The 16163-nt window shown below is 41.5% G+C and overlaps 1 protein-coding gene across 2 annotated transcripts in view; it reads left to right on the top strand.

Annotated features, from left to right (window-relative positions):
* Positions 1-1258: 1258 nt before the first annotated feature.
* LOC142371563 (protein sidekick-2-like) overlaps positions 1259-16163 on the top strand; it is an 80266-nt gene continuing 65361 nt past the window's right edge. For both annotated transcript variants that reach the window (XM_075454255.1, XM_075454254.1), the window contains exon 1: positions 1259-1517. In XM_075454255.1, coding sequence (XP_075310370.1) covers positions 1370-1517 — 148 coding nt within the window. In that variant the 5' untranslated portion in view covers positions 1259-1369. The remainder of the gene's footprint in view (positions 1518-16163) is intronic.

The following is a 16163-nucleotide window of genomic DNA, read 5'->3' as shown; positions in this document are numbered from 1 at the left end:
TTACTGCTGGTCTTCTAACTCCTAGAATAATGTCAGCCTTACAGATACTTTGTGACAGCTCTTTGAAGCTTACCTTCTCTGCATGCATTTTCCATGGAGTTCAAAAGGAGCAAGGACAACAAAGCTGATATCTCAACTCATATGAATACTTGTCTGTTTTCAGAAGTGCCCAGCATTGCCTGTGTATTTAAACTTGCCTTTAATCCTGTCTGATCATAGAGGAAGCATTCTGATGGGGTGAACAGTCACAAAGGCCAGCAATATGGCATTCTACGTGATCTAAGACTAAATAGGCTACTGAGTCACATAAAACTGTGTAACTATCTATTCCTGCATGATGATTTGATAATGCTGCTTTCAATCAAATTATAAGGCCACATTTAACTAGGGACAATGCAGAATAAACAGATTTGCATAACAGAAATGGCTCTTATTTCAGATTGAGACCGAGTTCATTCTTTATCCTCCGTGGAACATTATTACAAACAGCTATTTGGAAAGGTTTAGTTGTCACCAGCTTGCTTTTGTAATCCATATTTTTGGTTTTAATGTGTCAACAATCAATCATAGCTGTCCACACAGATTCCCCCCTACCGCTTTGTGCCGCGTGGGGGCAATAGCATACAGAGCACTTGGACTGACACTGCTTGGCTCAGGTTGTGCGCGCTGCCACAGAGTATATGATGGCCAATTCGTGAGAAAAACTGTATAGGCAGTGGCTACACTTCATGACATTTTGTTTGTTTTTTAGAATTAGGAGTCTGTTTTAGTCCGAACTGTGCATATCTACTGAAACAGCGGCCCGCATATATACGCACACACACACACACCTGGAAATCACACCTTACTTCTTGCCACTGCATTGACTGTTTGATTGTCTTGCTCAAAAGCAGGTGTTTTTCCAAGGCGCTCGATTTTATGAAAAAATGGTCAAATATCTTAAGTTTTTTTGTTTTATCTAATTTGATTCTTATTTAGTTAAAAACAACTCCGATCTTGACACAGAATGGACATTTTTCTGTATATCACTTTTTTCCTTTCCTTTTTCCTCATTTCACTTCCCTCTGTGATACATTCAGAGGTTATACAGAGCGGTAAGAGCAGGATGTAAAGACTCAGTCTTGAACACTTGACAGCCTAGCAAATTCAATTGGACTGACTCCGCCTTGCTCATGCGGGACTTGTCCAAAGGCTCTTCATATCGCCGCGTGCTTGTCTGCGTGCCCGGTACTCTCTAACGGAGTCTCTCTTCCACTCTCCCTCCGGTCACTCAACCCTCATCAACAGCGAGGAGCAGTCTGACGCACAGGACCAGAGGCAGCAGGAGTAGATAGGACTCTTCCCTGGAGTGTGGCCACCACAGAGCAACATGTTCCCAGCGTGGAGCCGGAGACTCTGCACCGGGGGCTCGACGGCACCACGGCGGACCCTGCTTAGAGCCGCACAGGTTGGACAGGTCTGGGTCTCCTGTTGGATTCTGCTGCTGTCGAGTCGGATCCTCAGCGCTCAGGCTCAGGGTAAGATGCTCAGTTTAGTAAATTTCAGGAAATTCGAAGCAAAGGAAAACTATGACAAAAACTTTAAAGCCTTTGAATATGCTCTAAAGATAAACTCATAACAATTATAAGAGAACGTTTCGTGAGAATTAATTGTTGAATTCGGTTTAACGCTCAAATAGAACGACCTGCCTCTTGACGAGTCGACACTATAAGTTTGCCAATGGCAAATATTTGTTGGCGGTTGGTCAATGTATGCTTGCCATTGAGAGCGATTTAAAATGTTTAAAATGTTATTACGATTATACAGTGATTCCAAAAGCTCATTTGACTGCACTCAAATCAAGAAGATGTCACGATTTTACATTAATATCACAAATTGTCCCCACTTTTATCACATCTTCAAAAATCATTTAAGGGATTTTACTGCTCATCTCGACCTATCAAGAAATTTGAAAAAGTCCAGTGGCCCTTGTCTGACTCACCGCTGCTGTGGATTGAGCTGCCCTTTCTGCCTATAGGCCCCTCAATACTCTAGCAGACAGTCATTAACTTGTATCTATAGATAAGGCTGCAGGACACTGAAGCAGACCCAGTTGTCTGTCTACAGTTGGCTTTGTCACTTCTGCATTCTGATTTTGAGGCAGTATGAAAGTAATGTGCAGGTTACAGAATGCTTAGATCACCACAAGCTGGTTTCACCCATGTCCAGAACAACAAACAGATATCGGGAACATGATTTACACTAATCATACAAGCACTGTGAAACTGGTATGACTTCGCATTTGTCATCTGTCAGTGTTTGACCTATTGGTCAGTGAGACAATAATGAAATGTGCTAAATAAAGAGAAAACCATGGAGAGCAAATGCTTCATGTCTCCATATTTCACGACTGAAAAAGCACAACTGCAGGTTGTCACAAGAAGTGAAGGTAAGTTGATAGGGGACAAAGAAAATTGTTAAGGCTTAAAGGAATTTAATCTGCAGTCCTGATGTACAGTTTATTCACATTAAATGGTATAGGTTTGTGAATTAGTATTCAACCACGGAGACAGTGCTTTTATTGGAGAGGGACCTACAGAGCTGCAAAAGAAATATTCATGTTTGACAAATCCTTCAAGCATTTATCTCTGCAGGTCCCACAGGAGAAAAAAGTCACGTTTCAGAAGTGGATTCATACGAGAGGTGCCTTTTTTATGCACTCCCCATCTCACAATCACACTGCTCTGCACACCAAAGTGCTAAAAGCTGCATAATCCCTGTGCTTGTTTGTCTCTGAACAAGTCGCATTTCTCTAAAGTGCTCCCAACCTTATCTGAAAAGAGACTGAGGCATCTCTTTCTATGCAAGGCACAGTTCTTCTCGCTGTCATTAGCATGATTTTCTTAAGCTAACATGCATTGAGTTTCTGAGGATCTTTTAGGCGCTACTGAGCTACCTCACAGGGCTTTACCTTTTCTCCGCAAACAGACTTCTTTCTCATCGTTTTAGTTGGTATTCTGGACTCTTGAATGTTACCGGCAGTGCATTAGCATTGCTGAGAGATATACTCATCTGTGTGCCTGCTCTTTCAATTGAAGAGGGTCTCCTTTATGGTGCACAATATCTGCTTTTGGGTCTTTAGTGAAGACACTGTTGTGATCTTTGCAGGGGTTCTGCTCAGCATCCAGAGAGGTCTTGTTCATCTGAAGTAGGACATAGCTCTCATCCTCAGGGGGAGTCCTTGTTTGCAAATGAGTGGCAATACAGCAGAGCCTCGGCATAAAGTTGAAGATGATGCAGTCATTCCCAAAGAGGGGAAGACCTCTGAGGATGGCATAAATTAGGCGACACACATGCACCCCCAGGGAACCAGAGGTAGCATGTAGCTGCTTGTTTTTCAGCTGGCTTCTGTTGAGGCTCCTGCTGCGTTTAATAAAGCTGGGTGTTCCAGAGCACAAGAGGATACATGGTAGATCCACAGGGGAACCTTTGTACAGGTTGCACTCAGCAAGCAATTTTAAGACTCATGGAGACCCCTGTGATGATCTGTCTGTCTTCTTCGCTTAGCAGTGTCTCTATGTCCTTGCTCTTCCTCAGAGCCGCTGAGCTCAATGTGTGTTATGAATGATTTTGTTTCTGCTTGCATCTTTTTGTGTGCATTTGCAAAACTGAGTGTGTGTGCACATGTTCCTGTCTATTGAGCTTTAATCTAGATAGCAGCAATGACATTCAGCCAAACGACAGCTGCTATAATTTTCTGGACGTACGTTATTATGCAGCTTGACAGCTGTCAGCCATTTCCAAATCTCTAAATCTTATGATAATCCACCATGCTTACAAAAAAGCATTTGTTTAAAACACTCTGAATCCTCGTGTGATTAAAACTCTCTGCCCTAATGCGGGCACCCCATCATATTTCATCTGCATCAGTGCCACACAAGCCCACGCTGATGTAAAGGCATCCACAGAAAGATAGAAAAATCAATATGTAGAAGATTAGACAACTCCATCAAGAGAAGTATAATACAGTTTTAATAGAAGACATCTTTTAAATTCCCAAGAAGACTGACAACAAACTTGTTCACTTGCAGTCAGATGTGCAACTCTCCATCAGTTGAAGAAAAAAAACCTGTATTGTACATCAGGGCTCTGCCGAGCACGGCTGCATACTCTCATGAAAGAGGTTATTAGCCTCATGCATGTGATGCTAGATATAACATGATGACACCAGTATTGTAGCTTATTGAATAATTTCACTTCTTTTAATCTTGAAGCACTTGATCACACCACAGTTCCTATATTGGACACTATGGTGTGCAGATGTTGTAACTTCTGTTGTAACTGCCATACTTACTTACAGTGCAAATTCATGACATATGTATTCCCCCTGTTTGGTGAAATGCAGTTAATTAAGCATGTTCACTGCCCCAGGGAGCCAGCAGCTGTTGAAGTTTAGACTAAATGCTTGTTTTCTTTGCAATGTGGATCATGCCAGGAAAGACAAGCAAGTGACTTGCGCAGCCTCAGGTGAAATGGTGGCAGCCCGACTCCCGTATCTGACTCCGTGTGTGTCTTCTGCATCTTCTTGCCATGTCTGGCTGGTTGACTGCTTTTTTCCCCTATCTATTGGCTGCCAAATGCTGTCGACACATGTTTATTCATCCTGCCACAGGATGCCTTATCCACCAAGATGGAATATATCACAGCTGAGGAAGGAAGAAAAAAAAATCTGCTCTCTGGCAGCAGCTATAGAAATAAACATGAAAAAGCCTAAGTTATTTATTATTTGTGTTAAGTTTGAAGAAACAATCCTTGGGAATGTGACAAATAGTTCAAATCAACATTATTGTCGAAGAACAAAAAGGTTGTTACACCGTCAACATTTCTGTAGCTTTTGAAAGCTTTTAATTGGCTCAGTCAAGCAGCAAAACCTTGTTTATAGTTCATAATGGAAATGTAATCAAATTAACTTGTTCTGCAGGGTTTTGGCATTCTCCCTTTGCCTGGTAATTGCCATTTGCCCAAAGGGCTCTGGTAATGGCTATTTGCATGGGGCAAACAGTTCTATCTCCCGTGTGTCTGCCATACTGATGTCTGCATATTAGCTGGATAAAATTATTACTCACTGTTGGTGTTAAGCACTTCTGTGCTTGCATTGAGAATAAAAGAAATGGAACAACCTGTGGGTTAGACAGAATCTTCCCTCCACAAAAATCATGTAGTTCAGGGAAATTCTTTACCCACAGAGCTCCCTCTTTGTCTTGCTGAGTGAAAAATACAGTTTCAGTTAGATTTTTCAGGAATAACAGCATCGATTTTTAGGCAGGTTCTTCTTTTGGGGCTGATTTTAATCACACAGCTGTGTGTTTTTTTTCATATACCCTTGTTTACTGATGAGACGGAGGAGAGAGAAGCTGCAGGGGGAAACAGACAAATTCTTAATATATTAATTCTACTGGCAAAACATCTAATCAATCTGGCAGAGGGCTTGGAGGCACTTCAACAATCACGAACAATAACAGCAAAAAATGAAAAAATAAGTAAAAAAGCTTGGATTGAACCTGAGAGTGGAAATGACCTTGGTTACTGTATGGAGGGGAATGTGAAGTGGCACTATTTGTTTGATTTGTTTCATAAAATTTTGATAAGGGAGCAAAGATGTTCTGTGTGATTCTTCATCAATTTATCACTCTAAGGAGCAATTTGAAAAGCCTTTTGAAAAATGGTGCCATTACTTTCATCCAAGGAACAGAGGGATTGGACCATACATATGTCTTCGAGCCCCCAAGCTGTTCCATGTAAACATTTAAACTACACAAAGGAAACTCAAGCAACACCATTGTGAGAAACAATGCTTTTTACAGCATAATGCCCTCACTGAATCTATGCTCACATCCAGCTCGCCCCTCCTGGGGACTGGTGAGTGTATTCTTGTGTTGTGAATAAAATGGCAAAAGAGACAAAGAAAATAGAAAAATGGAGAAACAAGTATGGGGGTGGAGGGACAGTTTTTTCTCCCTGTCCTAGGAAAAACAAGTGGTGGCACAAATCCATTTTCCTTTGTACATTCACATGAATGAATTCACATCTTGACATTCTGACCATACTTGCCCTGACCTCAAACCAAGCCAGTCACAACATTGTGACTCCCTGCAGTAAGTGATAACATGGATAGGAACACCATTAGTTCTTTTAAAGTTGATATAGATACAAAGAAAAAGATAATATGAAAAAGTCTACTGAACAACAACAAACCCAATGACATATAAGGTAAAAGAAGACAGAAATAGAGTAAACCTCTTTTTGCTTCCAGTGCTGATGTGCAGCATCAAAGCTGTATCTTTTTTCATGGGATATTTTCTCTGCTGTTCACATTTTTCTATAGATCCATCATGCATGAAAATGGGGTCAGAGGTCAGTAGATTCACAGGGCTAGGTGAGTCTAGTGCATAACATACCTCCAGTGCTTGGCAGCAGGCCTACCATATCCACTGGGGAGGCCTGGTGGAACGCTTCGAGCTGCATCTCAATGCCTTGTGCTCAGTATTGATTAAGATTTGAGCTGACTCTTATCCTCAATTGTCCTGCTCTTAGACACATGGGATTTAATATCATGTTTGATTCTGTTTCCAAACTCAACATCAGCCCAACCCCACTCCTATCACTGTTTGACACTACTCCACCTTCCCTAAAAACACATGTGCAACAGAGATACCAGGATATATTAATGTGGATGTGAAATGAAAGCTTGGATTGCTGATAAGGGTGGTGTGCATGGCAGAGTGGAGCAGGTTGTTATTGAGGCACTTTAATGTACAAAAATCTTTGATCACTGTCCTTGTCTGTTTGTAACATCAGCAGAGTGTCAGTTAAGAAGTGAGATGGTGACAGGAGCTGACAGCAGTACTGCAGGCTTCTACTCTATGGCTTCTGTCACATCTGGATTCTCTTTCCTTGGCCCCTCAGTGTAAGCCATAAAGCACTTCAGGTTAACCACAAAAGCATATGGTGGGATTCAGCCTCAGACAAAGGCTGTTTCCTTATCTAACCTGATGATGCATATGAATGTTATCTTCTTTTTTTTTTTTACCATGTCCTTGTCATTACATTTTTATTTATATGTTAAGGAAAAATGACTGCTTCGATATAAAGTACTTAATTTAAATACACACCACGATCAAAAGCCCCAGAGAAAAGGGGTGATTTGATAGTTTGGCCACTTGAATGATACAAATTATGTAAGTGCAGAGAACATACAAAAATCAATGCGCCCTAGCAGCTACCATTGAAATCAACAAATTGAGAAACTTGTGTTATTCATTCTGCTTGTACATGCTTCAGGATTAATAGGTGTTGGGCCCGCGAGAGCAAGTATTTGACAATGAAGCATGAAACCGCCAATACGCAAATCGAGTCCACCATGTGTTTCTGCCTGGAATGATTTAGGATCAGTTTGGGAGAGCTCCTCTGAGGTTAAGTGGGAAGCCTGTGGTGCATTGCACCTTTGAAAGCAACCAATACTGACAGGGATGAAAGAGATCCTGTGCAGATACATTTGACTACTTATTCAAATTTCAAAGGCAGCTGGAAAGAGGAATCCAATAAAACTTCCTTTATTGCTTTAATGTGTGCTAGCAGATGCACAAACATGCACACAGCAGAAGTGTGCACATATGCTAATACCCAAACAGATTTTCTTATTCTAACGCATGCGTCGACACAAATACATGTAGATTGTTTCATTATCGCTAAATGGAGCTTTCTCAAAGGACCAAACTATTATTTGAATACAGCTTTTGGCACTAGTAATGAAAGTGTTGCACAGTTCCAGTATCTCATGAGAACTGAGAAAATCAGAATAAGCTTTTTCAGTATGTAAAGTCATGTTCTGATGGTCCTCTGTGCAAAATAGTTCCAATTTAACATGTGTTCTTGACATGTCATTGTCACTGCCAACTGCAGTGAGATGGAAGAGAAAGGGAATAGAAATATGTTGATACGAGGTGGGGTATTGATGGAGGAAAAAGAGGACAGCGCAGCATCAGTGGGGCAGAGATTGCTGTGGTGTACAGTAGCACAAATCCTAAATTCTGTGCAGATCCAATGGTAGCTAGGAAACAGCTGACAGTAAAATGGGGGGATCAAAGGGATTAGTGTGCCCAGTTTGAGCCCAAACAGTAACCCTTCCACTTCTCCTCCTGCCAGCCTTTTTATACATTTACATTTCAATTTTGTGATTGGCCCGTTACACAAAGCCAGTCCTGCACCTGGGGGGGGATTGCATTTTTATTATGAGGAAAAATACGTAAAAAAATAATAAACCAAATGGAAAATGAAACAATTTACAGTCATATGCACATGCATAGGCTTCCCAAAAATACAAATGCCTACACTCAAGTAATCCAGACAAAACAAAGACATTGCATCAACAAAGAGGATGCACCTGTCAGATGGAATCAGTTCTACGATTTGTGATCTGAGTAAGATTTCCTGTCACTGGAGCTTGAGACACAGCCTGTTTAATTCTGCAGGGGGCTCCCATGTCCCAGATGCCTCGGTCACTGTCTCCTCTTGTCACAGAGCCTGAGTGAAGTAACTAAACAAACGAGCTCAGGCATCCCCTGTTGGGGACATATACTGTACTACACCAGGAGGCCATCTGACAACACTGGCCTCCTGTCTCCAGACGGGAGACGCAGCGGACACGTGAACTCACTCTAGGCTGATGCAGAGCTTTTACACTTGAGAGTTAAGCCAAATTGAATCTACATCACAAATGAAATACAGTGCATATGATTGTTAAAAACTGATTTATGATGCCTGAGTTAAGCAAACTCATTAGAGCAAAGACTGAGATGGTTCTTGTTGTCCCTCCTTGGGATCAACTACATATGGAAACATTATGGCTGCTGCTCCTCCGAGTCGTTGTGCTATTGTATTGTCCTCTAATTTTTGAGCAGCACTCAAAAATTGCTGCTTTAGTTCACATGTGGGGAGCTTTCAAAGAGTTAATCCCCTGTTCTGTGACAGATAATGTTTGAACACATATCTATTGTAACAATGGCGAACATGCTCTATGCCTCTGGGAAGTGCAGAAATTGGAGAGCCGAATCAGTTTAATAAAGTTGCTCTGGCCAGTGTTTAATTTCATGAAATTCAATTAATAAGCTTTATTTCCACTTCTGTATTATTCAATGGGTTGTCATCATTAGATTGTAGAGAAAGAATTGTAAGAAGAAATTACCAGTCCAAAATTGTTTCTTTGAGTGCTTGTTATAGTTATCTTTTAGTGTCCTAAATGCTCTTAATGGATATTGAACCTCAATGAGAAGAGAAAAGGTTCTGATTTTTTTCCAGGTAGAGAAACAATAATGTTGCTGTAAGAACATATTGAGGTTTGGAGGATGTACACGGACTAGAAGAAGCGCATAGGTCTGGGAGCACACCTAGTCACTGCAGCACTCTAACTACTTTTCTGCTTTTATCTTCCTCTGTAGGCTCCTTTCTCAATGTTCTAAATGTCCTTTTATTGTGCTGTAAGTTAAAGTGGACCCAGCGCTCATGTTGCCTTCACTGCATTTGTGAGGAATGGTGACGACAAAGAAGAAAAGACAAAAGGCAAATGACATAAGGAGCATGTACACCACCAGTCGTTTTACAATCAGACTGCAGAGCTGACATGTGCAAACTCAAAGGGTGGCATTGTTTAAAAGCTTTAATCACACCGCTCAATCTGGCCCACCGCTCTGCGTCATTGAAAGCTTGTTTTATTAATGTTGTCCAGAGTAAAGTATGGTGGGGTAGCAGGGTTGCTTTGTGTTCTTAATTTAAAGTGGGGTGGAGCAGAAACAATGGGCATGAAAAAAACATGGCAATGCTGTGAGAGGCAGCCAGCTTCCATTATTTTCAGAGGCACCGTGCCCAAGAAGAGCCGTGCATGGTGCATGAAGAAGTGGATGTGCACTATAGAGAAAAGCATTCACATATGATGTGTCTTAATGATCCAGCTACTAAACTTAAGATGTAGACTGTGTTTTCATCAGCACTACTCAAGGAAAGACTTGAATTATTCTGTGGTTGACTCTTAATTAACGGCATTATTTCATCATACACTTTATGTGACACATACAAGCCAATCAAGCCAAAGTATGGCATCTTTTAGCATGTGGATGAAGTTAAATCTCATGTGAGTCTGATGCCTAATTGCTCTCATTAGCAGTGGATGTTCACACCAGTTGCTCTGCACAATTAACCGACTGCCACCAAGATGTTATGAGGCAGAATATTGCGCTGGGTCAAGGGAAAAAAAAGGTTGTAATTAATTCTCACTTAAATTAATGATTCCATATTTCAAAACCTTGTACAATGGCATTTTTGTTGTGATTCCCTGAGGGGAGTCCACTGAGTGTTTTTACCGTGTGTCATGTGGAAATGAGGAAGTGCGCTCAGTTGATGGAAATCAGGAGCCATTGTTATTTGACAGAAGGCACCTTTGCAGTGATTGCCTGTGTTATTAATTTGTGAGATGAGAGGAGGCAGACATTTCCAGCCTCTGATGGTTACTTGCTGCATTAAAGAACTGCTGCTATGAATGACACTCAGGACTAATGAATATGAATACATTTGTAAAAATAGGCACAGGCTCCCCTCTCAGTGCAGATTGGGAGTGACAGTCACATTGACTGGGCATGGTTGATGAGAGAGGGAATCGCTGCCCCTGGAGATGGAGGATGCTGCAGGGATCAGACAAACAACCTGCACACAGGAAATCACACCATACACTATCATCCACACAGTGCCATAGCACGAACATATTCAAAAAGGTCTCGGCATTTAAGAAAGACATTTTATGACACAGTTTACTCACTGGCCACAAACAAGCTAATTTGTCCAAGCATATGTCTACCTACCGGTTCTGTCATGCAGATATTAAGTGCCTTTATTTGTGCATGATATCTCAGGTAAAACATCATTTAATATTATTCGTGGGCGTTTTTAAAGAGGACTTATTTTCATTTTGAAAATCCACAGGTGTTCTGTTGTTGGTTGATGATTTATGCTGCACAAACAACACATTTACATTGCCTGTCAGCCAGTTTATAGATTGTTTCCTGTTGAAGCAAAGTGCAGTAATTTATTGTCATTAATGCACAATTCATTATGTTGAGACTGACTTTGGGGACATGAAGATGCATTGATTTATATTTCTGGTAGTTGTTTGGTATTTAGGCATAGTCTTTACCTTACATGCTTATTAATAATACAATTTTGACTGAATGGCATTTGTTCATACTGTATAAATGGCAAAGAGGAATGCTTTTACCTTGTTGTTGTTTTTTTGCTGCAGTGGTTTGAAACCATTTGAGGGAATATGCCATCTGAAACATTTTCCATTTTATCCATCAATCCATTTTCTCCTGTGGTCCACCTCACACAAGCTTTTCTCTCTAAAAGTGTATTTCATTTATCTACTTATCACTCCATAAGCACTAAGCTGTCATCCTGTCTTAAAGCCATCAGAGAAATTTCTGTCTCTGCTCTTTGCTAGATGAGCGACACGGCAAAAAGAAAATGCAAATGTGTTCATCTGTTTCCCTCAGTAGGAGATGATTATAATTGATTAATTGAAGATTTGATTGGCTGCAGATTAATAATTCAAGATGTTATTTGTCACGCTGTTCTGTCTAGGTGGAGCAGCGTGACTGTTTTTCCCCTCTTCCAAATTTTCAAGAGGAGTTCATTTCCTTATTTTTGTTAAGTTTGAAGCTCAAACAGCACCAATTCCTCAAAGTTCTATGAAGGACTTTGATTGAGATATGTGAGATATTCATTGCCTCTGACAGGCGTAACCTTGGCGAGTGTTCTCTGGCAGTCACTTGAGAAGCATTGCAGACTGTGTTCACTGGACGTTGGGCATTACTGTGGTGCTAACCTTGAGCCAGGTTCCCGTAGAGAATTGGCCTAGTCTTTAAAACCCTTAGAAAATCCATTGAGCAGCTGACCAAACTGGGTTAGACGGCAGCAATAGAAGCAAGCCATCAAACTGAACTAATTAACAGCTGAAGCAGTCTTGAAAGCTGTAGACAAAAGTGTATTCACATTTCTCAAGAAAAAAAAAAAACTCTTGAACAATAATTACTCTGTAATCTTTTCTTACAAGCTGGAATTAGGTTAGAATTAGCTTCCCATCAAATTGTTCTGTTAATAATTAGAGAAGCATAACAGACAGATAAATGCAAATGTTTCTCTTGAAAAAATATATTGGTTGGAGGAGCTGGGAAGATAGACCAGGAGCAATTATGCAAGAGAAATATCTAGGATGCTCATTGCAGCTTTGCTTGTTATAGTGACTTGCTGATTCACTTACTTGTATGGCTGCATGTCTGTGTTCATGGCAGCAAACAGCTAACAACCAAAAAAAAAAGAAAGAAAGAAAGAAAAAAGGCTAAAACATGGTCGTTCCTCAAAGGAAAGATGCATCAAATTCTGTCAGGTTTCAACTCTGACCCCAGGGATTCTGTTTGATTTCCTTCTGATTCAGCAAGGCTGTCATTTCCTCCTGACGGTAGTTTGTCATGAGCTGCTTCTTGGGGTCAGGGGCCAATTCAGCATTATTGAATAATAAATAAAGAGAAATGTGTTCTGACCGTAGCTGATCCCTGTTGTTTCTTCTCTCACTTCCCGGGGCAGACAGACAGCAGCTGGAGCCTTGTATTCTCTGTAATGGCCTGTATATATGCAGGGTTTCATATTTCAATCAACGCCTCCGCAATAGAAATTGGTGGTTTAAGATTAAGTTGAAATTGGAAAGTGGCTATCGTGTCTGCATGAGGAAACACATTTGAATCCCAGCGGATACAGTGCTTGGCAGCTGCATCTGGACGGCAAAGCGACAAGTTCTTTGGAACGGAGTTTAAGTTAGCGCCACAAGTGCTTCTACACCTTTCAAGCCTCGGCCAAATGATTTTTCAGTAGAGGTCACATCGGGGACATACGATTTGAGGAAGTATTTCATAATAGCCCTTTGATCAATGATTCATCACTGAAAGAATTGATTAGGCATAAATGATGTATTGAACGCTGATGAGCAGATATACAATCATATTGTTAAAAGTTACAGGAGTATTCATTCATGGTAGTAAGCTATTTGAAATTATTAATACTCCGTGTTTGGCTATAAAACTTTAGATTATGCCAGTAGATATTAATTTGGCTGTTATGGTTACACTGTATGACTGTCGAGTTGGGAGTTTCACCTTTTGACTTTTTGCCGTCATTTACTTCTCTTACTGACATAGTCTTCTCTCTCTGCTACATTAACAGAATATTCATTATGTGGCTAATGGTGGCGCTTTTCAAAAGGAATGATCATATTTAATTTTTAAGGAACAGACTCAGTGAGAAGCGAGGGTCGAGGCGGAGTGTATGGGAGAGATAAAAGGGAGTGAAAAAATGACATCGAGCCATAGAGCGGCACTGGTGCATGGAGTTTATGGACAGGTAGTGGTGAGACAGATGGAAGGAGGTGAGATGAGTCCACAGATTACAATAAGATTATATCAGTCTATCTGTCCAGCTCTATTGATTGTCCTGCACCTTAGTCTCCACAGCTGCTCCATCTCTCAATACAAGCACAGTGTGTAGGTGTCCTTTGTTCCAATCCTCCACGTGTGCCTCCCTGGCTTGGAAGAGGAGAGTCCTTCTTTCTACATTTTTTCTTTGACTCTTGGCAAAGAGAATCAGATTATGAGGGGGGGAAAAAAATCAACTAGTGACCACAACGGTATTTCTTTCTCCAGCAGCTGCAGTCCCTGGCTGTGTTAATCGCTTTATCGATTACCATCACAAGGCAGTAATTTGCCAGGACTTGCAGGGACATGATTAAAGATCCGCTAGCGATGCATGGTGGCTCCAGTTGGTGCCGAGGTGTCATGTTGATGAACATGTGCTGACATATGTACACACACACACGGACAACGACACACTGGTAAGCAGGGAGTGCTTGAAAGAGGGTGGGGGGGTGCTGTGGGGTACATTCCTGTCATAGACATCAATGGCTTTAAATCTCCTGAGCTAACCTTTTAATGCTCTCAGATCCTTATGGCTGGCTGGATAATTGATTGTGTTTGGTCTAATGGGATTAAGAGGCAGTAGTGGCCTTGGGCGGGACATTGTGGCAGTAGTGGCAGCAATGGTGGAAGATGGTAGATAGATGCATATAAAGTGAATGAGGGATATATTGAATTGAGAGAGAAACTGGTGTATGTAAAAGGGAGACATACAGAGTGAAAGAGACAGAGAGAACCAGTAGATTTGAAAACCACTGGAAGGATAAAAACAGAGTGAACAGATAGCTGTAGGTCCACTTCTCAGTCCATCCCTAATTAGCTGTATGAGAAAACCAGGGAGCTGATGGTATCCCCAAGAGAAAAGCTTGTTAGCGTAAGAGATTCTATCTGCTGGCTATTGGTTTTGGCCATGTTTTGCTCACTCGGTGAGTCACTGGGTCTGCGATGTGCAGCGAGATGAAAGTGGCAAGAAAATGAGAGCCAAGTGTTACGGCCCATCCCCCCTTCTTTTCATCCAGGACAAAGGTTGTCCCATCCTAACAATTCAACAGCCGCTGTGCTTCAGCTTCATTCCTTGCACCGCAACTTGTTTGAATGTGTCAGTCAAGTAGCCTCCCTTTCTTCTCAGAAATAATTCGACCACACTTGGGACGGGATAAAAGCAGAAGTTTATGTGGGAGAATAGTGACAGTTTGATGCTATAGCTTTCACTGACTACTTGATGCTCAGTTTATAGAATCTGTGTGTTTTTTGCAGCACATGACACTTTCATGAGCTCACATAAAAGCAAATAGCTTTTCTCCATCAGTGCCACGTTTTTCATTCAGTTTTGATGCTTCTCTTTTTCCAGCTGTATTGTAGACATCCAGGCAGTGCCTCATAGCATAGGGGTTAACAGGGTCTCTCATTGCTGGATTGCTGGCTCTATTCACAAGTCCAGTCAGCTAGTCAGCCACAGATCCAGTTTTTGTCTCCACTGAATAGAGGCTGCTGCAGCCCACCGGCCCGTTATACTGGGCCACATTTTCGCTTGGGATCAGAATATGCCAGGTCAGGATAAATGTTGCGAAGCTAAAATGTGTCATTGTTCTTACGTGTCTATGGATGAATCTGTGACGGAGCAAGTGTTGATTAATAAAAGACAAGGAGAGAGGAGAGAGCATAACATAAACAACAGGACAGCGTGTGAGGAGGCAGATGTTTTTTTCTGGGGTGTAAAGACCAAGCTCTGTATCTGCTAATACTCTGGTTGGCTTATAAGAGAGAACGGAGAAACGTGGTGCACATGAAAAATCTTCTTGTGTGTTTGTGAGGTTGAGAAAATGTGTCACTCTGACCTGGCTGTCTGCCTATTGTCGTCGATGAGGCGACAGGTGAGGGGTTGCCATGGTTACCTCGAGTACGGGTACGATTGGAATGAGTGTTTTTGTGCGACAGCTTCGCAATTTCACAGTTAGAACTTTTTTACACCTTGCATGTCCTAGTTTTGTTTAGGCGATGGGTGATATTGTAACACCATATGGGTGCAGCAGGTGTTACTAGTAGGTGAGTGCCTGTTGGGCGTTAGAAAGAGCTATCTGTCAGCCTCTTACTCATTCTGTAGAGACTTTCCAGAGCACTGTGTGTCCTTACAAGAGCCAGATGCTGCCTTGGTGTGCTATGCTGCCCTCTTTCCTCTCTCTCCTCAATCCCGGGCCCACATCAAATACATACATCTCGTTTCCCCCCACAGCTCTAAATCTCTTTCATTCCATCATCTGTTGCCCATTGAGGGCTGCAATTTAGGCTTTACGCAGCATTTTTGTGTGCTATTAAAAAATCTGTAAGGTTTGTGGCCAAACTCTGTAGCAGAGAGGGGGACAGCCCCATGATGTCTTTCTGTCTAACCTCTGCATTGCTTTCACTAGGAGCACATTGTACTGTGAAGTATTTGAACATTACATCTACACATAGGTGTTATCCCGAGCCACCAGGCTACATCATGATGACTGTTTCAACATATTTCATACAATGAAAGATGGACATTCTGTGGTGTAATAATGGGTTGTCGTAGCTGCTTTCACACGTTATTTTTCTTTCTTTCTCGCAGTTAAAACTTACACAACTAGAAGCAGT

The sequence above is a fragment of the Odontesthes bonariensis genome, chromosome 21 (assembly GCF_027942865.1).
Source record: "Odontesthes bonariensis isolate fOdoBon6 chromosome 21, fOdoBon6.hap1, whole genome shotgun sequence".
Classification (NCBI taxonomy): domain Eukaryota; kingdom Metazoa; phylum Chordata; class Actinopteri; order Atheriniformes; family Atherinopsidae; genus Odontesthes; species Odontesthes bonariensis.
This window is presented reverse-complemented; position numbering and strand designations above follow the sequence as displayed.